General features: G+C 40.9%; 1 protein-coding gene across 1 annotated transcript in view; it reads left to right on the forward strand.

The window, feature by feature from the left end:
- GADL1 (glutamate decarboxylase like 1) overlaps nt 1-25871 on the forward strand; it is a gene marked incomplete at both ends in the record, with an annotated part of 183101 nt that overhangs the window by 95663 nt on the left and 61567 nt on the right. The window contains one exon of the mRNA XM_082637717.1: nt 2041-2130. Coding sequence (XP_082493843.1) covers nt 2041-2130 — 90 coding nt within the window. The remainder of the gene's footprint in view (nt 1-2040; nt 2131-25871) is intronic.

A 25871-nucleotide genomic window follows, 5' to 3' on the forward strand; every position in this document is an offset into this window, starting at 1 on the left:
GTTTTATCTTGTTCCTTCATCTGGTACATAGCCCTCTGCCCTTTCATCTTGTCTATCTTTCTGTGAATGTGGTTTTTGTTCCACAGGCTGTAGGATTGTAGTTCTTCTTGCTTCTGTTGTCTGCCCTCTGGTCGATGAGGCTATCTAAGAGGCTTGTGTAAGTTTCCTGATGGGAGGGACTGGTGGTGGGCAGAGCTGGGTGTTGCTCTTGTGGGCAGAGCTCAGTTAAACTTTAATCTGCTTGACTGCTGATGGGTGGGGCTGGGTTCCCTCCCTGTTGGTTGTTTGGCCTGAGGCAACCCAACACTGGAGCCTACTTGGGCTCTTTGGTGGGGCTAATGACAGACCCTGGGAGAGCTCACGCCAAGGAGTACTTCCCAGAACTTCTGCTGCCAGTGTCCTTGTCCCCACGGTGAGCCACAGCCACCCCCCGCCTCTGCAGGAGATCCTCCAACAGTAGCAGGTAGGTCTGGTTCAGTCTCCCCTAGGGTCACTGCTCTTTCCCCTGGATCCCAATGCGCACACTACTTTGTGTGTGCCCTCCAAGAGTGGAGTCTCTGTTTCCCCCAGTCCTGTCGAAGTCCTGCAATCAAATCCCACTAGGCTTCAAAGTCTGATTCTCTATGAATTCCTCCTCCTGTTGCCGCACCCCCAGGTTGGGAAGCCTGACGTGGGGCTCAGAACCTTCACTCCAGTGGGTGGACTTCTGTGGTATAAGTGTTCTCCAGTCTGTGAGTCACCCACCCAGCAGTTATGGGATTTGATTTTACTGTGATTTGCCCCTCCTTCCATCTCACTGTGGCTTCTTCTTTGTCTTTGGATGTGGGGTATCTTTTTTGGTGAGTTCCAGTGTCTTCCTGTCAATGATTGTCCAGCAGCTAGTTGTGATTCTGATGTTTTCACAAGAGGGAGTGAGAGCACATCCTTCTAGTCCACCATCTTGGTTCCTCTTCTGTTTGTTTGTTCTTTCTGTAGCTAGCTCCTTTTTTTTTTTTTAGTCAAATGCAATAAGCCTGTTACAAACTTCAAAGGTGAAGGGATGATCAGATCAAGAGCTTACCTTGTTGAGCTGGAATGTTTCTGGGCTATGAGTTGTAATTTAAAATCCACTAAAATCAAAACTCTTTATAATACCAGTTTTGATCTTAAGATGTGAGGTGAGCTGTTTCCTCTCTCTGAAATACTTTATACTGACAATGTAGCATAACTTGGTTATTGAGAACTATTATAACACCGGTTGTTATCTACAAACTGTGCTTGTGGTGGGAAAATGGAAGTCATTTCAAAAATTGTCTGCATGAAAAATCAGATGAGGAAGGTGCTGAGTGGGTGGGCATGACCCAGCATGACCCAGTTCTTCAGCCATTTCTATGACAGACTTATTCAGCTCGGGGTATTCTGAGCCCAGGTGCTGAGAGTCTTCATTTTGAGCAAGCCGTCTAGCAGACTCACACCCTTCCTGATACTGATACTTGAGAGCCATTAGTCAAACCGATGGCCATTTTTTTCCTTCTGTTGCTGTATTGGCCAGGGTCACAGCAGGGCTGGTTAAGTGGAGCCCAAGTATATCATATGTTACTGACTCACAGGTAATTGGGGATTTTGCATTTGTCAAGTGTAGCAGGTAATAGAAGACAACTTTGGCCACCTTAAGTAGAGAAGAAATTATTGGAAGGATATGGTGGTGTGAGATATAACTTAAGGATTAGGGTTGAAGAGGGATGAACCAGGGTATCTCTAGGTATATGTGTATCAGGTGCTAACTAATGGTTAGTTAGAGCTGTGTGGAGTTAGCTTCAAACTCCATTATGTTTATTTCTGATCTTGTGCACATTCCTTACCCAGAGGGGAGAGCACTCTCTGGCTGCACCCAACTGAGAAGAAAATTTCTCAATAAGCTGTTATCAAAAGTAAGCCTGAACGGGTGTCTAATCTATCAGATTCTGGTGTTATCAACTTAAGACACACATGATGACTCAAAGAAACTACTAAGAGTTGAATTGCATTCTAAGATTAATTAAAAACTTTCTTCATCTTCAGCCTGAATATGCCAATGTTTGCTTTTGGTACATTCCACCGAGCCTCAGAGAGATGGAGGAAGGACCTGAATTCTGGGCAAGACTTCATTTGGTGAGTGATAAGGATATTGCATTTTTTCCTTTGGATGAAATAGATTCAATGCCCATTGTCTATTGATCCTATAAATAATTTGATACTTGCAAGAACTTCTTGAGGATCTAGAGAGGTTGTTCTTAGTATATTAAACGTTAATGACATGCCAAACAGTTGTGAGCGTTTGTTAAAACAAATCAACATACTTGACATACACGTATTCAAAATAATTGTGCTGTTTGCAAGAGAGTGGTAGAATTTATCAGAAGTTCTAATTCACAGTGCACTTCAGAGCACGTGATCTGGTAATGGTTAATGTCCTATGATGAATGGCTTCTTCCTTCAACTCTGCTGGTGCATGTCTGTGACTGCTTGCATCACTTCACTAGCAGCTAATGTTAAAGTCTAAATCTGGTACCCTTTGTGAGTGTGAGACTTTCTGTTCTTTCCACCAAGGGGCTTATGTGATAAAAAAGAAAAGAAATGTCAGCAATGAATTTCAACTGATCATTGAACTAAATGTGACTTGCAAACCCCTCCTTACCCTCAGTGTGGAAATCAATGGTAGTTTTAACAGCTTTGATAGGTGATAGCCCTTCTCCTTGCCCTCTAGAAGAAAAGGAAAAACTTGCCAGTCATGCAAGCGACAGACATTTAGCACTCACTGTGCCGGTCACTGGAGATACAAACATCAAAGAGACTTGGTCCGTGGCCTGGGAAGCTTGTATTCTAGGAGGCAAATGAGTAAAGAGATCATCACCAGGTAACTAGTAGGTGCCTAGATGAAGAGAAACCCTGTAAAGGCAGAGAGAAAGGATATCTACCCCAAAGTGTGACACTAGATTGGAGTCTTGGACAATAAGTAGGTGTGAGTCGGTGTCAACTGTGAAGAAGTGGGTTCCAGGAAGAATCACAACAGCATGGCCCAGAGGCTAAGAGGGGAGGGTGTGATCAAAGACCACAGTGGGGCAGGGGGCAGTGCTAGGAGTAGGACAAGAACAGCAGGCACGGGAACGCATGGAAGCCTCATCTCCCATGACAAGGTGCTTGGAATTTGTGCCTAGTTAGGTGGAGGTGGGAAGACCATGGCCTTTAAGTCATAGCCACCTGGATCCTCACCTGCAGCATCTTCTTTAGCCTCAGGCCACTTTCTGTTTCTTCGTGGCTCATTTAGCCTCCTGCAAGGTAGCACAATACATACTCAATATATAAATATCTTACCTCTTGTTAAACCTGAGGTCAGGCAGCAGAGATGGGGAGAGATGGACAGAGTTACCTGTGCCTTTGCCTAGACAAGCCCTCCATGGCCATTTCAGGCAGTTAGCCTGGTCCTTGGATCTGGTTTGTCTTTTTGTCACACAATGTAAATGAGAAAGTGCTAAAGAATACATTTCAGATGGTAAGTGACTCAAAAAGAAACAATGTGAGAATTTAATGGTGATGTTTCCAGGGACATTTTGCAGTTTGATGGAATGCATCAGGCATTGTTTGGTGATGTTGAGAAGGATATGGCTGCCATCCTTCTCACTTTCTGATTGTTAAGAAAAGCAACCGAGAAGGTGATATTTGTGTTTTATGGGCTCAATACTGTTGCATGGACACGGATCAGGATAAGTAAATAGTCTCTTTATGTTTGGAGATACTATGGACTCACTCTTCCATTGTTTAAAGAAATATTTACACTATCTAGTCTCAGAAAATTTGAAATTGAGGATGGGTATATAAGCTAAAATCAGATAAATCAGCATATAATACACTTTTAATCTTAACTGGAGATCAAATATGAATCAAGACAGTCTCTCCTCTCCCCAGTATTCTCCAGCATCAGTTCTCTGATGATTGACATACATGACTCTCCATCCCTTCTTTTTGGAAACACTTTTCTGCCATTTAGAACCATGGGGCCCTTGCCCAGTCTAATATCATATTATTTTAATTGTTCTGGTTGCTTCTGGTTCGTAAACATGTATGCTGCAGATGAATCATCATTGGTTCTGTCTTAGTTTCCTTTTATCCTCTCTCTTGGCATGGGTGTGTGTGCGTGAATTTGGCAAGGAAGGGAGGCATATATATCTGTTGTTGATCTATGTGGTTTCATGCTTCCTGTCGTATGAGAATGCAAGTATATGATTTATAACCTGGAATGTACTTAAAGCACACTTAAAATTTGTTTCAGGATTTATCTTGGATGGAGAATCACAAACAAATAAATAAACCGAATAAGCCTTCGCCCCTCCAATTCAGACTCATGTCAGGCGGAGCTGTCAGATTTCAGAATCAGTGGTGTGATAAGTCTTCCCTTTGGCAGCAGGAGGGGAGCAGTATTATTTCATAAAGAACCTGGAGTTTGGATGTCTGTGTGTGTGTGTGCGCGTGCATGCGTGTGTGCATGCGTGCACACACATGAGACTGTTTTTGAGAACACAGTCACTCTACTGTCTACTGATGCTGTGACAGCCCCTCTCTGACACTGTGTTCAACCACCGCGTTCCAGCAACTCTTTTTAAAATGTCCTCCATGAAAGTTCTTCTTTTTGGTTTTTTCAGGCGTTGCGGCATTCTAGGTCTTCATTAGTTCTCTGCCCAGATTGTACTCGCTTCTTTTCTGGTCTCTGCCTCCTGTTTATTTTCCTTCCTCTCCGCACAGTCATACCTGCAGCCCTGTTTTATCTTGTCATTTTCCTTCTGGAAGCTTCCGAATGCTTTACACTCTTTACACTCGCAACTTTCAACCCGATCGACCAATGACCACTGTTTCTAATAACTGCTGTTAAATGTTCTCTTTATTCTCCTAAGATGAAACCAATAGAAAATAGGACCTACCTACACGGAATTTTGTAAAAGGCAATAGAAGGCCTTACATGTCATATGAAGGAAAAATAATCTTCATAATAAAGATATGTATTTCATTACATAAACGTTTGGCATGACATATTAGAAGACACAAGGAAATGATAAGATGCTCACACATCCTCTTAGAATCACTGTGAATGTGAGCCATCTTCAAACTCAGACTCTTAGAAGTAGGTGATGTTGCTGATGCCAATAATAGGAATGGGGTGATGTTAGTGACATAATTTTCAAAAAAGGTGCACAATTCTTGGTAAAGCATTGAAGAAAACATTTTCCCCTTGATTTACATGGTAGTAGAAAACTTAATGTTTATTTAAAATGGGCACAGAATAGTTTGCATTTGCATGTAAACCAGAGTTAAGTTCTGGGCTTGGATAATTGTAATCAGGCTCCTGGCCTCCTGCATTTCCAGCAGGACATTTCAAAGTTGTACAGGACATGGGGCAGCTCTTCCTGGCTCAGGATTGCTCTCCATGGTGCAAGGCAGCTGGCATCCCTGTTTCCCACCTTCTAAACACAAGGAGCAACCCCCAAACATCATGAAAACCAAAAACATCTGCCCAAATTTTGAAGATATTCCCTGGAGGTGTAATACCATTTCCTTGAGAATGACTGGTCCACAGTATAAAATCTAGTTCATTCTGCTTGGCATCCAAAGGCCTCCATGTCTGTTCCTCAGACATTAAAAAAGCAAGAAAATTTTAAAAACTTAAATATTCAACTATAGGGAATTGATTAAAATGTGGTACATAATTTATATGCAAATTTGTAGTGTATAGACAATTAAAAATTTCTTCCAAAATAACATATTCATAATTTATTATTAATTGAAAAAATAAGTTATGGAACAGTCACTATATTGTATATACATAGAGATTTATATACATATGCAATATTGTATATGTGGTTAGATAAGGGGCACCAAACTATTTTAGAAATAGAGTTACAGATGATTTTTCCTTTCTTTTGTATTCCTCTGCAATTTCTTTTTTTTTTTTTTTTTTTTTTTCTTTTTGCGGTATGCGGGCCTCTCACTGTTGTGGCCTCTCCCGTTGCGGAGCACAGGCTCCGGATGCGCAGGCCCAGCGGCCATGGCTCACGGGCCCAGCCGCTCCGCGGCATATGGGATCCTCCCAGACCGGGGCACGAACCCGTATCCCCTGCATCGGCAGGCGGACTCTCAACCACTGCGCCACCAGGGAGGCCCCTGCAATTTCTTAATTTTCTACAATTAATATATATTGCTTTTGTGAAAATAATAATAACAGCAGCAACAATAATAATAATAATAAACCAAAGTATAGAATAATTGACCCAACGAAGCCTTAGAGTTGCTTGAGTGTTTATACAGGCAAAGGTTACCCAGGTTTTGACCGCAATCTCCTAATAGTTAAAAAAAAATTTTTTAATTGAGTATTTACCCCAATATGTGTTTATTGTTTTAAATTATCTACATGTATTCATTTTTAAATACAGTATGTACATTTAAAAAATGCACAAAATAAGTTTTTTTAAGGATGGATTTAAAGTATTTAATTATTCAGAGATGCTCTAATCTTTTCTTCTTATACCAAAGGGATTGTCTTGTTTGGAGACCATGATTATACCATAGTCAAATCAATTAGTTTGCAAACTATTTTCTCTCATGACTTGCTCCTAGACATAGTATATAATTTGTCTTCCCTTCCTACTTCTCTTTTTCTCTCTCCTTATCTCCTTACTGAAACACCTACACTATCTGCACTGATTTCAAGTTCAGAGACGTTGCCCCTGGGGTCCACACTGAGAGCTTCAGCAGACTTCCCAGGGCTTCTTGAAAGCTGCCTGCTCTGTGGTCAAGGTAGACTTCACTCGCTAAGGTGACTGCCCCAAATAAGATTACGTATGTTTGTTTCTTCTCACTTGGTGATCAGGTATGGAGGGCAAGGGAGTCGGGGAGAGAGGGCAAAGATAAAGCTGAAAGCAGAAGACCCAGATAATGTAATTGAAAATTTCATCAGTTTGTTTTATTTCATCATTACTCAATGTTCTGATGCAGAAGATTTCCTCTTTTGTCGACATTTCATAAACAGTCATGCATTCCACCAACATAATTTACATTCTTAAAAGTAATTACCAAGGTGTCTTTTTGTACCTAAGCATGGTCATTTCAACTATTTTTTCATTCACTGACCTGCAGATTTGTGACTAATGTTAGACATTTATAATAGGCTCATTTCTCCTCGACAGTAGGCAAAGAATAAATCTTTTAGAAACTACTAGATGGGTTTGTTGTATTGCTTATTTGGTGATATAACTTGATATAGTATTCCAGATATCTTTGGAGAGAATCTAGTGCTCTCCCTGGCGGGTTTCTGATGAACAGCACTTGGAGATGAGACAGCGCAGACTGGGTAGGGTTGTGTGCTTTCAAGGATGCCCACTTTCTGGGTTTGGATCAGGGAGGGCCTCAGTGCCCCTGGCTGTGCTTCACTTGTTTCCGCTGTGTGTGTGTATGTGTGTGTGCATATGTGTTCACATGAGTGCATATGAGTCCATACACATTTTGAGGTCTTCTGTGTATTTTGAGGACTTTGATTCTGATTTTCTTTCCCTCATCATCTGTGACATTTGCTTATCAAGCACTCGTTTTTGGATTGTGAAAAAAAACCCGTTTCTTTAAAGGTGTGACAGTGTTTTGTTTTGTTTTTGAATTTTCAAAGATGAGTTTCTTTTTTAATCCTGTAATATAGAAATTATAACATCTTCAAAAATCCTGTTTGCTAGTGGATATCCCTCATTTTAAAGCTCTACTTTGGGCTTCCCTGGTGGCGCAGTGGTTGAGAGTCCGCCTGCCGATGCAGGGGACACGGGTTCGTGCCCCGGTCCGGGAAGATCCCGCATGCCACAGAGTGGCTGGGCCCGTGAGCCATGGCCGCTGGGCCTGCGCGTCCGGAGCCTGTGCTCCGCAACGGGAGAGGCCACAACAGTGAGAGGCCCGCGTACTACAAAAAAAAAAAAAAAAAAAAGCTCTACTTTAAAAAAATTATATTTAAGGAGAATGTAACATAGAAGTATCTTAAAATAAAATATTTCTGAGTGTGACTTGAGACTCTCTCCTTCTGATGATGGCTGGGATGTTGATTTTGAAAATGCTTAATGTACTAAATACTTAATGTACTATTTCTTGCAGATACTATATTCTCTTTCCCCAAATTATTAAGACCTGAGATAAAATGCTGTTCTTTTAACTATTCTCTGAGGGAGAGATGTTATTTTCTACAGTCTGTCAGATATTCTACTATCTGTGATCAGTTTCTTCTGAGTCATTAAGGGTCAAGGAGCTACTTAGGTAAGTCCTGTGTGTATGGCCTTCTTCAGAAATCAGCTGGGGAAGCTGGGTGTCCCTCCTGTTGAAGGACATGGGATACTCTGTCTTATAGCTTTTATGCTCATCTGTCTTCCCCAGTTGTTTACTCCTGGCCTTTCTAAATAGCTCTACTCCATTGGATCAATAAAATTTCAAGCCGTAAAAGATTCCAACAGCATCCTTGTTGGATATGTGTGTACCATGGGGAAGTTCACATGAGTTGACCTTTGTATTCAACACCTTTCAACACGTAGAAGACATTTGCCAAATTGGTGGTGTTAATTTATTTATTTCATATGTTGCTTTTTAGTCTTTTAAACATTATTTTCAGACACATAGAGAGGAATTTCCATGGATAGTTCCTTGAATCCCCAGGAAAGCCAGACAAGTCCAGATGTCCTCAACAAAGAATTATTTTTTCTTTCCTTTATTTTTCTCCCCTAAGTTTATTGACTGTGCAAGAAGTTCTAAACTTGGAATGATCTATTGAAGGTTAAAACTGAGCAAAATGAAGCTGGGTTTCTCTGCAGGCTGGGGCTGAACTGTCCTGGACCTGAGGTCAGGACAGGACTGGGTCTGAGAGGAATGTCCATGGGTGTGGCCTCCTGTAGCTCAGTCACACCAGCGCACACTCCATGGGGCATTCAAGATAGCAGTAATGGGAAATGAGGCCAAAGAACATAGCTAAAGCTGCATTTCACAAGTATCTTTTTGTGCCTTGGGTTTACTCTTTAGCACACAAGCAACGAGTCTACTTGATGCCAGGAGTATGGCTGGCCTTGTCTGTAACATTTGCATATGAACCAAGTTAATCACTTAAGTACAACAGTTTCTTCAGTCTCTGCTCAAATCTTCAGGCCCATCTGAAATAATTCTGAATTTCCAGATCAGAGTGCGAATTGAAGAAATGCAGAAGCTTAATTAGTTTCATGGAACACTTACCACTGTACCCTGAGTATGATTTTATTTAGTTCACTCAGTCAGGAGTTACAGACTCAAAACCTATAGAAGATAGGCCAGTAGCATACATGAGGGAAGTAGATGGGGCATAACACAATAGGGAATGGTGGGGACTGTGGACAACTGGAAAGCAGTGGCCCCAGCTAAAGGGGGCAGCCTCTACTCAACTCCTAATGATGGCTGCCATGTGGAAATGCAGGTCTGGGTTGCCAGGTCTTCTTATTTTTAAAGAGATGCTAGATTTATAGAAACTTATGTAAACCGTCCTTTGCTTTTAATGTTTTAAATGTTGGCAAGTGAAAAATTACTAAGGTTGGCAGGCTCTGGCCTTCAGGCTTTTAGTTTGCAACTCTTACCTAAATCCATTAGTGCCCTATCACCTGTTTCTCTTTATGTGTCACCAGAAGCTCCTTGAGATGAGGGTGTGCCCCGTCTTTGTCTTTGTTCCCCCAGGGCAGCTAATCTGATGGCCAGTCCCAGCCCGCCATCAACTTTGAGAGATGTCCGAGTTCTGTGTCATCTACCAGAAAAAGAAAACTCACTGTTGCATGCTGTCAGACTTGTAAATGGGGCTTTAAGAACTGTGGTCTTGTGGTCAATGTGGCAATACAATTAGGATATACGGGTGTTTGCTGTTCTTTTGATGTTCTTGTGTTTTCTCCTTTCCCTGTCCTGAGCACTGGACCTGGCCTCTGGGCTCCAGTCTTCTCTTGAGGCTTCTCAAGACAGACGACGTCTGTCTTCCTAGATTTTCTGAAAGCCTCAGCTGGCCAGAGATGAAACCCATAGAGGAAGGCAAGGAGTCTGGAGGTGGAGAGGCAGGCACAGAAGAGAGGAGCAGAAAGGGGTGTGCTGGAGACAAGAGCTCTAAAGATAAGGATGAATCCCAGCTTCCCTTCTCTGAGTGCCCTAAGGAGGTGTGTGCGTGTGTGTGTGTGTGTTCCAGGTGATGGAATGTCTGCCCATTCCTAACAAGTCACAGCCTATCAAGGGATCATGTTGGTTCAGACCATAAGCATTTCACATATTGCACCAATGACCTAAATGTTAGCCCTGGCTGAGACCCCCAAGAACCTCTGCAGGACCCAATGAGGCTGTGGGAGCCATAATAATGACTGAAATTGACTTTTAACCTGACCTAGTAGGATAGCAGCTTGAGGCTGGATTTAATTTTATTTAAAGGATATAAAGTACTGTGACATTTCTTGCACACCTGAGCGAAATTCATATCCATTAAGGAATTGCTCTGGACTTGATGCAATATTTATTGTTGCAAAACAAAGAATGGATCCTGTGCTGAAAGAAAAAATATATATATATATTTTTCATGTTGTCTTTGAAGTCCCTTTGCCAGTACCAAACCTGCCCCCTGGTGGCACTTTTGCTCACTTTTCCTTTCCTTGCTGGAAAGTGACACTAAATGCTGACTGAATAAATGCGGTTATAAAATGTTACAGAATTACAGCATCACTGGGGTCAGGGCTTCTGGATTCTGCCAAACCAAGAGCAGCTCACCTGAGTGAGAAATTCTCAAAGGATAAAATTGACCTGTGTGTCTTCACTTCAAACATGTTTCCTGTTGCTCTTTCTTCGTCTTCACTCCTCGTTTCCACAGCAAACTCTTCTGTGCTTACCTTGGCGTCTGCTGTCTGGACTTCATCCCACCTGCAATCTTACCACACACTTCCCTATCCTTCTCTGCCCTCCCACCCTCTCTTCTCCTTACTTCTCTCTCTCACTCCTTCTCACATTTTCCTTCTTCTTTTTTCTCTAATATATTGCTCCCCTCCAATGATAAGCACATCCAGGCTCTGACAGCCTTAAAGGAAATAATTTTATGATTTTTCTCTTAATACTGTTGCCCCCTCAAGATACATCCCTGTCTCTTTCTCCATCCCTTTGGACTAAACTTATGAAAATAATAGCTTAAAGTGTCTCATCCTGAATAATAGTCTGTGTCATAGTTTATAAAACCATTCCCATAATTTGGGGTGTTCAGGTTGTTTCCAACATTTCCCCTTTGTGAGCGGTAACGAATGACCATCTCCATTCCCAATCCACTTTTGCTTTTATTATTTCCAGAAGATAAAGTGCTCGGTATGTAATTGCTGATTATAGAAATCATTGTGGTTTGGAGCCTGAACTCTGGCTGTGTACTGGGATACTGATTTTTAAGAAGGTTGCATTCCACCAGTAAGCAACCAGTACACAGCCTTCCCTCTAACTGCGGCAACACTGGGTGTTGCCTGCTTGGGGGGAAATGTTATTTAGAAAGGGGAAAAATACTATCTTCAGTTTGTCTTGCTTTTATTGTATTCATTGTTGGTGGTTTGAACCATTTTCTATTTCTTTCTTTACTGATGGTGCTTTTCTGTGTATCCATTGTTTTTTCTTATCTTACATGTTTGTATTTTGAGGTCTGATGGTTTCCTTATAAATTTGAATGAGGATATATATAGTTTGAGTTTTAAAGCCCTTTTTGCCAGATGGAATGCAAATAATGCCCTTAGTATAATGTCCTTTTTATTTTAGTCTTGCTGTTTTTTCATTGTACAGAACTTTTAAATTTTTTATGTATTCAGATCTGTCAGTCCTTTCCTTCATGATTTATTCCACTGCTTCAAAGCTGAAGTTATTGTTCTTTCACAAATCTGATAAATATTCTATTCCATCTCCTGCTGGTTTTTCTGTCATTCATTTTTTTTTTTATTTAACTCAGTTCATGTGGAGGCTATTTTTGTGTACAGTGTAAAATATGTATCTAACCTGATCAGTTCCCCAAATTACTATCCAGTTATTCCAATTTGATTTATTTAATAATTCTTCCTAACACTTTTTATTATGGGAAGCTTGTGTTATCATGTGTTACACTTTTTAAAACACTTTAGTCTATTTCTAGATTTTCCAATCTGTTCTGTTGATCTGTGTTTCTGTTTTTGTGTCAGGAACAAAAGGTTTTAAATGGTGTTGCTTTATAATGAGTTCTCAAGGCTGCTAAAATATTACCCTTCTGGTTCTTTTTCAAAAGAGCATTCTTTAACATTACATTTAAAATTTTTTGTACGGCTCGTAGAACTTTTAGTTAAAGACATCTTGTTAGGATTTTTATCGGAGTTTAAAATCATTGAATCTGGAGTTAAATAAATAATACCTTTGCTGCCGCTGGCTGTGTAACCATGGGCAAGTTACTTAAAGTCCCTTTACCTCCTCTTTTTCCTCAATAGCGTGGGGATAATAAAAAGCACCTATCTTAAAGGGTTTTGATAGGGTTGAATGGCATAATCCAGGTACAGTGTCTGGCACAGAGTAAGTGTTCATTAAATATTATCTTGCATTATTATTAATCCTAGTTCCTCATTTTTGAAGGACTGTATGAGCCTTAAATGTCTTCTTCATGCCTTTTTGCTTATCCCCCTTCAAATTACCTTAAATACTATTACAACAGTAAACTTTCTAAAATACAACCCTGATCATGTCACTCCTTCTGTTTCCCTTTGTCCCAAAGGAAAGAGTCCGCAAACATTCAGGGACTGCGGAGATATGATTTAACTCAGCCTCCGTGCCCTGTCTCCTGCTAACCCTCTTCATGTACAGTTTTCTCCTGGAGGCCCCAGAGATACGTATTTGTTTCCGCCTCTGAAGTATTATCACTATGACCTAGTCTTCTTGAAGCCTCTTATAGCTTTCAACCTAATATAGTATAGGGAATCTGGGGGTCTGAGTCAACCTTCAATTAGGCTGGCAACACCTCAACTTGCCCAGAAGGCATTTCCTGACACTTGAGTATGAATACCCTTTCCATATACTCCTGTGACATCTTTGCTACCCTGTCTTGGCTGCTACCATAAGATAGCAGCATTTGGGGTGGGGAATGGAAAAGATGGTGGCAAGCCAGGGAGGAGGGGAGTAGACAGTGAGAAGTCACCCATTGCAGGAAATAGCTGATGGATTTTAGCACAAGGAAGATGCATTGATAACCCCCGTTATCAACAAAGGTTCACTTATTTGTACTGATGACACTGTTGATGGAGGGGAGATGAAGAAAGTGGGCAGCATGTCCCACTGGGGTTGGCCATATTTGAGCTTCAATATCCCAAGCCAGGCTAGTATAGAGCCCTTGAAGCTCTATACTAGAGCACAATGAAAATGCAGAGCCCTTTGTTCCAAAATTATCAAGAATTTCAAGATGGTGACAGCACGGGGCTCTTCCACACCCAGGGCCCTATGCAGCTACACTGGTTGCACACTTATGAGGCCAGCCTGGTTGTATACTCATGTGGCGTGAGTGTTTAATAAGGGGAAAGTTGCTAGTGTTACTATTTCTTTGCATTTTCTCACGCTGCTATCACACAGTCGATGCACAATAAATGTTTGCTAAATGAATGAATTGGTGAGTAAAGACATGGCCTGATGGATTACCCTTTGGGTGACTGACTCTTATGCTTATAGTGGTTTCCTAGAGACATTAGTTGTTCTTACCTTTCTTGCCCATCAACTCACCCACAGAAGTTTTAAAAACTAAGAGTGCTCATTCTCAGAGTGTGATTGGGTTGGTCTGGAGTGAAGCGCTGGGATCATCTTTTTTATCTGGTTTCTGATATGCAGGAAGGACTGGGAACCATCACATCTTATGAATGATCTGTGTAAGGGATTCTCAGGATGAGGGCAGCTTAATAATGAAGATATTGTGAGGAGATAAATTGGAGGAGGCCACCTCCTCTGTCTCTATGTGAATCTAGCAGGGTTGGTGTTGTAGTTTGCTGTCTAGTTAGTTGTGTTCTGTTCACCAAATCATCATTAGTTCAGAATGCAAAAAAATTTTTTTGAAGGTCAAAATTTTTAAAGTCTGACTTCAGATAGCTCTCTCGATTTTAGTTCAGACTTTTCATACTACCTATCTTTGAATCACGCTCCGCTACTTATGAAAATATCCCCCTATCTAGGAGGTCCTAGAAAGAATAGCACTCCACTATTTTAGGGGTCAGGGATAATTCAAATGCTAGAACTACAGCGGCAGAGCTTGCTTTAGTTGATTGTAATGCCACCTGTCTGACTCAGAATTGAGGCTGTCTCTCAGTCTACAACCTGGGGGGAGCTGCTTTTCCAGGTGGTACTACAATGGGCTAGAACAGCGGTCCCCAACCTTTTTGGCACCAGGAACCGGTTTTGTGGAAGACAATTTTTCCATGGACCGGAGGGTGGGGGTGTGGGGTATGGTTCAGGAGGTAATGTGAGCAGTGGGGAGCAATGGGGAGCGGCAGATGAAGCTTCACTTGCTTGCTAGCCGCTCACCTCCTGCTGTGTGGCCTGGTTCCTAACAGGCTGCAGACCATTACCAGTCCGTGGCCCAGGGTTTGGGGACGCCTGGGTTAGAATCTTGTAGGTAATGGATTGGGTCTTAATCATGTCTTTCATATGGGTTAACAATGCTTCAGGGTAAAAACACAATCAGGGAGTCAGAATTCTCATTTGAATCTGCCTATTCATTAAAAAAATACGTATCTAGCACCTACCATGTACCACACTCTTTTCTAGGTGCTTGGGGTACATCTCTTTTGTTGAATAGTTTCTCTAATAAAATGTGACCAAAGCTTAGAAGAATTACAATTAGAGACTGAGGTTTTATGAAGGATAACAGGAAAGGTTTAAAAAATTAAAACTGAGTTACTCCTCAGTTTTTACAAATGAAAGTTCAGCTTGGTTTTTAGTTTATAATGCAGTGGTCCTGCAGCTCTGTTGTTCTTACAGGCATACATTACATTGTAAGTGTAATCTAACATAAATGTTGCAAAACTGAGTTATGATTTCTTTTATACTCTGAACATCAGAATCTATCAGATCATGTCTTGGAAACTAGTTTCTACTGTGTACTTCTTTTCTACTTCTTATAGTCTGAACAGAGAAAATGTCTTGGATCTAAAGTCTTACACTCTTAACTCCACTGAGATTTTTTCCCCTTTCATATACTCAGTTATTATTTAAGAGAACTAAATTTTAAAATTTCTTAAAGCAAGTTGTTTATTTTATTTTTTTGGTATGAAGTTTAAATATAAAATAGCTTCAGTAATTACATTATTAAAGATAAATTATCTTTGATATATATTAATATATTATATATATTAACTTAATATATTAACTTAATATATTATATATTAATATATATTAATATATATTATACATAATATATATTATACATATATATAATACATTAATATATTATATATATTAAATATCAATTTACATCTTTGTAAAATACTTGTATTAAAATTTTCTATGCTATTATCATAAAATTAATATTTTTTTTTGGATTCTGGTTCAATTTAATGGTGAAGAATTCTAATTAATAAATGTAAAGGGAATGAGGGAAATAGGAAATCGCCATAATAATTGTGGTAATTATATACAAAATCCATTGATGGATGGTAAGAGTTGAAAGTAAAAGTATAAGGAAAAAATGGGATATTAGAATTGTCTCAAAGTATCTCTCCCAAGTATTTAATTACAAAGATAAAACATTGCACACACCCCTTTAACCAAATAAGCACCAACAGTAAGACATTGGCATCAAGGTGATGCACTAAGAAGGGCAGGGCTTCCCTGGTGGCGCAGTGGTTGAGAGTCTGCCTGCCGATGCAGGGGACGCAGATTCGTGCCCCGGTCCGGAAGAATCCCACATGCCGCGGAGCGGCTGGGCCCATGAGCCATGGCCGCTGAGCCTGTGCGTCTGGAGCCTGTGCTCCGCAACGGGAGAGGCCACAACAGTGAGAGGCCCGCGTACGGCAAAAAAAAAAAAAAAAAGAAGGGCAAACACTTGGGTAGTATTCTCACCAAAACATGTGTAACTATGTTCTAATAATGAAGGAACTGCAGGCAGACCCAAAATGAGTACCCTTTTGTAAAATAACTTGCCCAATACTCCAAAAGTTCATAACTTTTCTAGGTCATAAAAGGCAAGGGAACTAAATACAATGCCAGATTATGGATTCAATTTTTGCAACATAAGCAGAGAAAACTTGATGAAATTCAATCAAACCTGTCATTTGATTGATAGTACTGTTCCCAGTGTTAATGTCCTGGTTTTGATCATTATACTACAGTAGTGTAAAATGTTAGTATTAGGCAAACTGGGAGAAGGGCATATGGAAGCTCTGTAGTCCTCTTGCAATTCTTTTTTTTTTTTTTTTAACATCTTTATTGGAGTATAATTGTTTTACAATGGTGTGTTAGTTTCTGCTTCATAACAAAGTGAATCAGTTATACATATACATATGTTCCCATATCTCTTCCCTCTTACGTCTCCCTCCCTCCCACCCTCCCTATCCCACCCCTCTAGGTGGTCACAAAGCACCGAGCTGATCTCCCTGTGCTATGCGACTGCTTCCCACTAGCTATCTATTTTACGTTTGGTAGTGTATATATGTCCATGCCACTCTCTCACTTTGTCACAGCTTACCCTTCCCCCTCCCCATGTCTTCAAGTCCATTCTCTAGTAGGTCTGTGTCTTTATTCCTGTCTTACCCCTAGGTTCTTCATGACTTTTTTTTTTCTTAGATTCCATATATATGTGTTAGCATACGGTATTTGTTGTTCTCTTTCTGACTTACTTCACTCTGTATGACAGACTCTAGGTGCATCCACCTCACTACAAATAACTCAATTTCATTTATTTTTATGGCTGAATAATATTCCATTGTATATATGTGCCACATCTTCTTTATCCATTCACCTGTTGATGGACACTAAGGTTGCTTCCATCTCCTGGCTATTGTAAATAGAGCTGCAATGAACATTTTGGTACATGACTCTTTGAATTATGGTCTTCTCAGGGTATATGCCCAGTAGTGGGATTGCTGGGTCATATGGTAGTTCTATTTTTAGTTTTTAAAGGAACCTCCTTACTGTTTTCCATAGTGGTTGTATCAATTTACATTCCCACCAGTAGTGCAGGAGGGTTCCCTTTTCACCACATCCTCTCCAGCATTTATTGTTTCTAGATTTTTTGATAATAGCCATCCTGACCGGCCACACACTTATATTTTTAATGGAAGTCAAAGGGTGGAAAGTATATTGAATAAAAAACAGTTTACAAGCTAATAAAAATATTTTTGTTAAATTTCTAATCTGATTTTGGAGGTCAGTTTGTTGTACTGGAGAACTCAGATATGTTTTGTGTATTTTTTCAAGTAATGGCATTTCTGAAAAATCACATGGAAATTTTGACTATAGCCTTCCAAAGGGACATTATATTGAGGTACTGGGTGAACTGGAAGCTATTTTAAACCTATGTTCTCACTTTTCCTACGTAGATTATTGCCACAGATGTCTCCACCTGACCCACCTGCTTCCGCACTGCCTCTGCTCCAAGCCCCTGTTCTCACACTATCAGAGGGCCATGCATAAATGGCCATGAGTCACTGTGTTCCACTGCTTAAAGACCTTCCTGCCACCTTCTCTAGAAAATGCGGGTTCCTGAGCTGGGCCGTCGAGGCATTTGGGGATGTGGCTTTGCTCCTCCTACAGCTACACCTCCCACCTGTCCTGGCTGCACGAGTTCCTTTCAGATCCCAGAGCTCCAAGCTCAAGGTCTCATCTCTCACTTCTGTACCTTAGTCCCAGATGCCCCCTTTTCTTAGAATCTCACTGCACCCATCATCCCATCTTCCTGAAATATCACATACGTATATGTGTATGTGTATGTGTACACACATGTAAACATTTCTTATTATATATAAGGCAAAAGACAGCATACTGATGTGCTGTACTATTTCAACACTGTCTTAAAAATATTAACCTTATGTTTGGCCCCAGTTGGTGCATGTCTGCATGCTCGATTGTGGGTATGGTGTAGAATAAGAGTTCCAGGATGATTTTTTGACTTAATGCTGGTCCAGTAAAGTCATTTTCTCTCTGTCTGTTCCTCTCTCCCCCTACACACCTCTGAAAATCTCATCCCAGTCCCCTTTTTGATCACTTCAGTCTGCTAAATATTGATATTTTCAATAGGACAAAGTTTAATCTAGACCCAAAGACTTTTTTGGGAATAAAGAAAAAGGATCAACTACAGTGTCAGGGAAGGAAGCTTGCCCAATTTCCATCTGCACAAAAACACTTGGCCAGCACAGGAGCTAAAATATACCATGCAATAAAAATAAACATATAAAACCTCAAGTTCTGCAGTTAATGAGATGTGAAAATGTGTTTGCTACAGACACTGGGTGCCTGGGAGAAGACGTAGCCACTTGTTTTGTCAATAAGCCCCCCACCACACACACACACTTAGTAAACAGTTGTCATTCGTTCCTGGAATCCACCAAACAAATATTCTCGGAATCGGTTTTAACTCAGCAACGTGGTAAGGGGCTCTGACAGGCTCTCGTTGTCTCCTCCCTAGAGGCTGTGCCCAGAATTCTCATTACTGTCCCTGCCGGACAGATCTCAGTAACAGACAGTGTGGTAGAAAGCCAGCCAGACTGGAAGAAAAGCTGGAATTATACAAAATGAGTTTTAAAAAAAAGCATCCAACATGAGATTTACGCCCAGGGTCTCTTCAGAAGTCCTTCGTTAAATGCCTGTCTATAAGCTGAGAGTGTGATATCCTTTTTGAATGGCAAGAAAAATCTAGTTGCAAAATTTTTATGGGCTGTGTTCTGCATGGTAAATTTTAATCCCTGTTTTGCCAGCCTGAATTAATATTGCTTACATTTTTATTAGCCATTGATTTTTGAATAAGACAGTACAGGATATCAGCCTTTAATTTGGATAATTGAAGTGGGCGTGGCCTCAGTTTCCCTATGCCCTTTGTGTCCCACCAAAACCCTTACTGGTTCCCACAGTCTTTTTATACATGAGGCTCCATCTTCTGTCCCTCACCACCCTGCCCCTAATTCAAGGAAAATGTATACAGTAAAAATCCTGAAATTAGAGAACACATTCAGGGCAAAGCTGCATTGCCAAAGTCCCTCTGCTTTACAAAATTATTCCAGAGAGTTCTCCTTTAACTTAAAAGCTCCATGAACCTAAATAACTCCCTCTGAGTGCTTTTGAAAGCCACATCAGTTCACCTACAAGGTATCTGGCGGGTATTTGGTGACAGGCAGAGAACTATTTATTCCTGCAATTTTTGTGTATGGATGACCTGGGAGATGGTCAAAGGAAGAGGAGACAGAAGAGTGAATTAGAAGAAGTTGCTGGCTGTGGTCTGGGAGTTCCGTGTCAGAGATTCCGTGAGGAGTGCCACCTGGAGACAGGCTTTTGGCAGGTGGAACTCAGTGGCTATGACTTGAGGACAACTTAGGGACTGGGGCAGAGTTTGGGAGTTTTCCACAGAGAGTGATACAAGTCCTCAAAAATGATACTGAGAGGAGAGAAGAGGACTCAATGAAGAGAAGCCAACATCTACTGAAAAGCACAAGGAAGGTGGGGTGGGAAGGGCAGAAAGTAGCTCCAACCCCACGATGTGTGTTGGGTGGAAATGAAGGAGATGAGTCTCCAGGAGGAAGGGGGGTGTGGAGGAAAGTATTAAACTTCATACAAGAGGCACCTTCTCTTTCTAATACATCCGATCTTCTTTGAAAGGGGGAATTTCCCTCTTTGCCTCTCCAGGAACATGATTTATTGCTACAACAACACTGTGTCGCAAACCTCAGTGATAGAAAACAGTAATCATGTATTACTCATGCATCTGCAGATGAGAGGGGAAGGCGAGGTGGGGGTGCTAATTTAGGCTGGACTCTTGGAGGGGGCGCTCTGCTCCATGGATCCCTTATCCTCCTCCTTGAGCCAGTGGACTCTCTGGGGCATGTTGTTATGACAATGACAAGAGACCCACGAGCACAAACCTACTGCGTAAGAGCATGTCAAGAGTCTCTGTCATAGCATGTCTGCTAACAGATAATCAAAGCAAATCATGTAACTGAACCCAACATGAAAAGATGGTGGAGATATGCTCTACCCCAGTGTGAGGCCAAATCAAGCCATGTGACCAAAATCAATATAGTACTCCCTTGGAAGTGAGGCAGTGGGAAGAAATATTTCTGAAGAGCTACCTAGTCTACCACAAATAAAGATGGCCACTTTGAAAACTTACATTTAAGCATAATTTAACAAGAGATCAAACATGGAATAATAAAACCTAGTGATATTTCAAAATCAGTCTTTTGCCAGCCACGGTGCTGCTGTGGGGAAGTCCCAGTTCCATTCAGCACATGCATTGTGCTGAGTGCTGTGGGGAAAATCAAAGATGAAAGTGATGTCTTCTATCAAGCTGCCTTCAATTGGAAAAAGAGACAGTCATATATAAAAGTTACTATAATGAAAAGTCAAATGTCACAAGAATTATGGGCAGGAACAAAGGACTGTGGGTAGAGAAAGGAGGTCAAGAAGAATTCCTCTTCTAAGTGACTGCTTAGAGATCAATTTCAGAAAATAGAACATACTCTGGTTAATTTAAGAAGAAAGGGATTTATAGAAAATTAAAGTCTTACAAAATCACTGAAGGGCTGAAAAGACACGTTTCAAAGTCCTACCCCAGAACTGGGCCATGCAGGGGGCTGCTGCTCCTTCCCGAGTCTGAAGTGGCCTGTTGAATTGTGAATCTGCCATAAGAGATGCCAGCACCAGAACCAGCTGTCCCACCATGACCTTCCTGGCAAAAACGGACCCCTGCCATTATGCCCCTTCTCCCACTCGATTCTGAAATTATGGCTTATACATGGTCCAATAGTTGGCTAACCTTCAATCACATCAGACACCCTAGCTGCAAAAGAGACTTTATTAGAAGGAGGTTGGATGATGCTGAATCAATCCCTAATGTCTTCTATAGGAAGTTCAGGGAAGACATCATCAAGAGTGTGGCATTGGTACCACGTCTTGGAAAGTGCTGCCTCATGTCAAGGGCGACATAAGATTCTGTTTATGGAAGTACTTTATAAATTGTAAAGCAGCAAACAAATATAAAGAAGACTTGCTTTATGCACTTCCAATGAAGTCCTCTTGAATGGGGTCACCATGGAGACCTTTTTCTCAGTAACAAGAATCTAGGAATAGTTTTGGCTTTCTCCTTCCACCAAATTTATATGTTCCTGGAAGGCATATATTTATTTTTCCATAACAATTTTTGAGCTTATACTATATTGCCTTACACTGTGCTAAGCCCAGTACATATATAATTTCATTTAGCCTTTTCTTATTTTGTTCATTTGGGTCCTCTCTCTTTTCTTCATGGTGAGCCTGACCAGAGGTTTGTCAATTTTGTTTATCCTTTTAAAAAACCAGCTCTTGGTTTTATTGATTTTTTCTAATTTTTTAAAATCTCTATCTTATTTATTTTCTCTCTGATCTTTATTATATCCTTCCTTCTGCTGACTTTAGGTTTTGTTTGTTTCTCTTTTTCTAATTCTTTTAGGTGGTAGGTTAGGTTGTTTATTTGAGATTTTTCTTGTTTTTTGAGGAAGACCTGTAGTGCTGTGAATTTCCCTCTTAGGACTGCTTTTGCTGCATCTCCTAGATTTTGTATGGTTGTGTTTTCATTGTCATTTATCTCAAATTATCTTTAAATTTCCTCTTTAATTTCATCAGTGACCCATTGGTGTTTTAGTGGCATGTTTTTTAGTCTCCATGTAATCATTTTTGTCTCATTTTTCTTTCCATGGTTAATTTCTAGTTTCATGCCATTGTGGTCAGAAAAGATGCTTAAAATAACCTCTTAAATTTGTTGAGGCTAGTTTTCTGTCCTACTTATTTAGTCTTTTCTATGAAGTAGGTTCTGTTATTACCCTCAGAGAAGGTAAGTTACTTGTCAAACATCTCATGTTAATCAATTAGTTAGTTAATGACAGAGCTAGTCTAACACTAAAGTTCTTAAGCCCAGGCACCGTGGCTCTTGGTAAAGGGAAGGGAGCAAAAAGGATGAAAAGCAAAGTGTAGAGAATGGAGCTTGGGCAAAAGGCAGAGCTGGGAGAGGCTGCAAAAAGTGGCCCCAAGAAAAATTGTCAGCCAGGAGGGGCTCTGCAGGGAGCTGGACCAAGCTCTGCTAAGGAAGGGGATGCACTCAGGAAGGTGAAACATTTGGTTCAGGCAGCTGACAAAAATGCTTGGCAGTTTGTAACATGTTGAATAAGCATTATTTTCAAATGCAAAGAATTTTGGCTGGAGTCAAAGCTTGAGGTTCAGGTGGTTGTTGGGAGAGAAGTACTTTGGTCTCATCCAGACTTAGTTTTGCTCTCAGCTCTGCCAGTAAGTAGCTATGAGACTTTTGGGACAAACCGCTGCATCTTGCCAATTCTCATCTGTAAATGGGCTTAACAATACCTGACTCATGGAATTGTTGAGAGACAAATTTGAGGTAATGTATGAACACCATGGTGCTTAGTACATAGTAAAATACTCCGTGAATGGTATCTGCAGTCATTGTTTATGGGTACTTGGCCTTCTGATCTTAAGCTCATATGCTTTTCTTAGTTTTTGCTGATTTGTTGGTTGTGTAAACAGCTTTGCTGCTGGTGTATTTTGATAATAAAGGAGAAAGAGAGAAGGCTGGGTATCCAGAAGTTACAGTATAGAAAGAGAACGCTTTAAGCAAGGGTGGGGATGTATTTGTAGGAGTTGTAGAATTCCTTCAATTCCTCATAACTTTGTGAACCTGATCTATTAATCATGAGACATATTTGGATGATTGGAGTCTGGGCCCTCATCCCATGCTTATGCACACTCTGTGGGGGAGTTAAGCCCTAGGAAATAAACAAAACTCCCATCAACAAGGCAGAAATATAGGGAAACATTAATCCATGGGCCTGTGATTATCCTCAGAATATTCACAAAGGGCATCACATTAGCCTTGACTATGGTGGCCAAAACTCTGTGAGCAAAGACATAGTTGGTCATAAAGAAGACTTTGATGGCTTTTACCCTTTCATTTCTTTTTTAATTACCTTTCCACTTGCCACACAAATCATCCTGAACATTTATGGTTTTTATAGGCTTCTGATAATCTAGCCTCTGATCTATTCCCTTTTCCACTTCTGCTGACTAATCCCTTCCTGCTTTCCTGTATCAGCCGATTTTTAAATGTCAGTCTGGGTAGGTTGATTTCAGAAGCTATATTTAAAAAGAGACCTGCCTGCATCTTTGGCTCTTTGCCGGGACAGCATACTTAAAGAGGGATGAGATCCAGGAGGCCATTTCTTATTTTCTTTTTAGATCGCATCTTGGAAGCAGAAGCACAGCTGTTCACTTGGTATCCTGTGAACTCAGGGCAGGCTTTCTGCTGAGATCAGAAGCTCTCAGCCTTAGTCCTGAGGTCAGCCAGAAATTGTGGTTAAAACCACCCTGGAAATGCTGAAGGAAGCTGAAGGGAAAAGCTGTACCATACAGTTGTCATTGACTTACACATTTTCCGACCACGTGAGCCCTCTTCTCTGGACATGTCCCCAAGGGCTCTGGTAGGCAGCTATGATGCCAGGTCAGTGAGCCATTGCCATGTAGTGCACCACCCCCAAACCCAGTGCTCTCAAACAATAAGCTGTCACCAGTCCTGATGAATTTATAGATGGTCTGGCGGTTCTGCTGGTCTTGGCTGGGTTCCCTTTACACCTACAGTCACCTATGGGGCAGGCAGGCAGCTCTGCTCATCGTGGCTCTTTTTGCTGCTGGATGCTGCACTAGGATGACCTCGGCTGGGACAACCGAGCCGTCCTCCAAATGACTCTAATCCTCACCAGGCTATTCTGGGTGCGTTGTTCTGGCAGTGGTAGCGTTCCAAGAGAGAAAATGAAAGTTTGCAGGACTTCTTGGGCTCAGGGCTCCCACACCATCACCTCTGCTGTTTTTTATAGATCAGAGCAAATTGCAAAGCCAGACAGATTGGAGAAGAGGTTTGGTGGAGGAATAGACGCCACCACTGCCAATGGGGGGGAACTTAAAAGTCACACTGCAAAGCATGGCAGAGGGATAGAAATTAGCATTCTACCACACAGACCCCTTTCTTTATAACTTTGTATATTGCAGAGTGTTCTATGGCTTGACAAGTGTTTCCACATCCACAATCTCACTTGACTTGCCTAAGAATCCTGTAAAGTCAGTTTCATTCTTATGATCATTCCCATCTTCCATATGAAGAAACTGAGGCCCAGATCAGTTCATTAGGTAGTTAATTAGGTAGAGTTGAGGTGGAGCCAAGACTTAAATACAGTTCTTTTTTTTTTTTTTTTTTTTTTGCCTTATAACAAATTTAATCAGTTATACATATACATATGTTTCCATATCCCCTCCCTTTTGCGTCTCCCTCCCACCCTCCCTATCCCACCCCTCCAGGCGGTCACAAAGCACCAAGCTGATCTCCCTGTGCTATGCGGCTGCTTCCCACTAGCTATCTACCTTACGTTTGGTAGTGTATATATGTCCATGCCGCTCTTTCACTTTGTCACAGCTTACCCTTCCCCCTCCCCATATCCTCAAGTCCATTCTCTAGTAGGTCTGTGTCTTTATTCCTGTCTTACCCCTATGTTCTTCATTACATTTTTTTTTCTTAAATTCCATATATATGTGTTAGCATACAGTATTTGTCTTTCTCTTTCTGACTTACTTCACTCTGTATGACAGACTCTAGGTCTATCCACCTCATTACAAATAGCTCAATTTCATTTCTTTTTATGGCTGAGTAATATTCCATTGTATATATGTGCCACATCTTCTTTATCCATTCATCCGATGATGGACACTTAGGTTGTTTCCATCTCCGGGCTATTGTAAATAGGGCTGCTATGAACATTTTGGTACATGTCTCTTTTTGAATTATGGTTTTCTCGGGGTATATGCCCAGTAGTGGGATTGCTGGGTCATATGGTAGTTCTATTTGTAGTTTTTTAAGGAACCTCCATACCGTTCTCCATAGCGGCTGTACCAATTCACATTCCCACCAGCAGTGCAAGAGTGTTCCCTTTTTTCCACACCCTCTCCAGCATTTATTGTTTCTAGATTTTTTGATGATAGCCATTCTGACTGGTGTGAGATGATATCTCATTGTAGTTTTGATTTGCATTTCTCTAATGAGTAAAGATGTTGAGCATCCTTTCATGTGTTTGTTGGCAGTCTGTATATCTTCTGTGGAGAAATGTCTGTTTAGGTCTTCTGCCCATTTTTGGATTGGGTTGTTTGTTTTTTTGTTATTGAGCTGCATGAGCTGCTTATAAATTTTGGAGATTAATCCTTTGTCAGTTGCTTCATTTGCAAATATTTTCTCCCATTCTGAGGGTTGTCTTTTGGTCTTGTTTATGGTTTCCTTTGCTGTGCAAAAGCTTTTAAGTTTCATTAGGTCCCATGTGTTTATTTTTGTCTTTATTTCCATTTCTCTAGGAGGTGGGTCAAAAAGGATCTTGCTGTGATTTATGTCATACAGTGTTCTGCCTATGTTTTCCTCTAAGAGTTTGATAGTGTCTGGCCTTACATTTAGGTCTTTAATCCATTTTGAGCTTATTTTTGTGTATGGTGTTAGGGAGTGATCTAATCTCATACTTTTACATGTCCCTATCCAGTTTTCCCAGCACCACTTATTGAAGAGACTGTCCTTTCTCCACTGTACATTCCTGCCTCCTTTATCAAAG

This window comes from Mesoplodon mirus (assembly GCF_964341445.2).
Source record: "Mesoplodon mirus genome assembly, chromosome: 12".
Lineage (NCBI taxonomy): Eukaryota > Metazoa > Chordata > Mammalia > Artiodactyla > Ziphiidae > Mesoplodon > Mesoplodon mirus.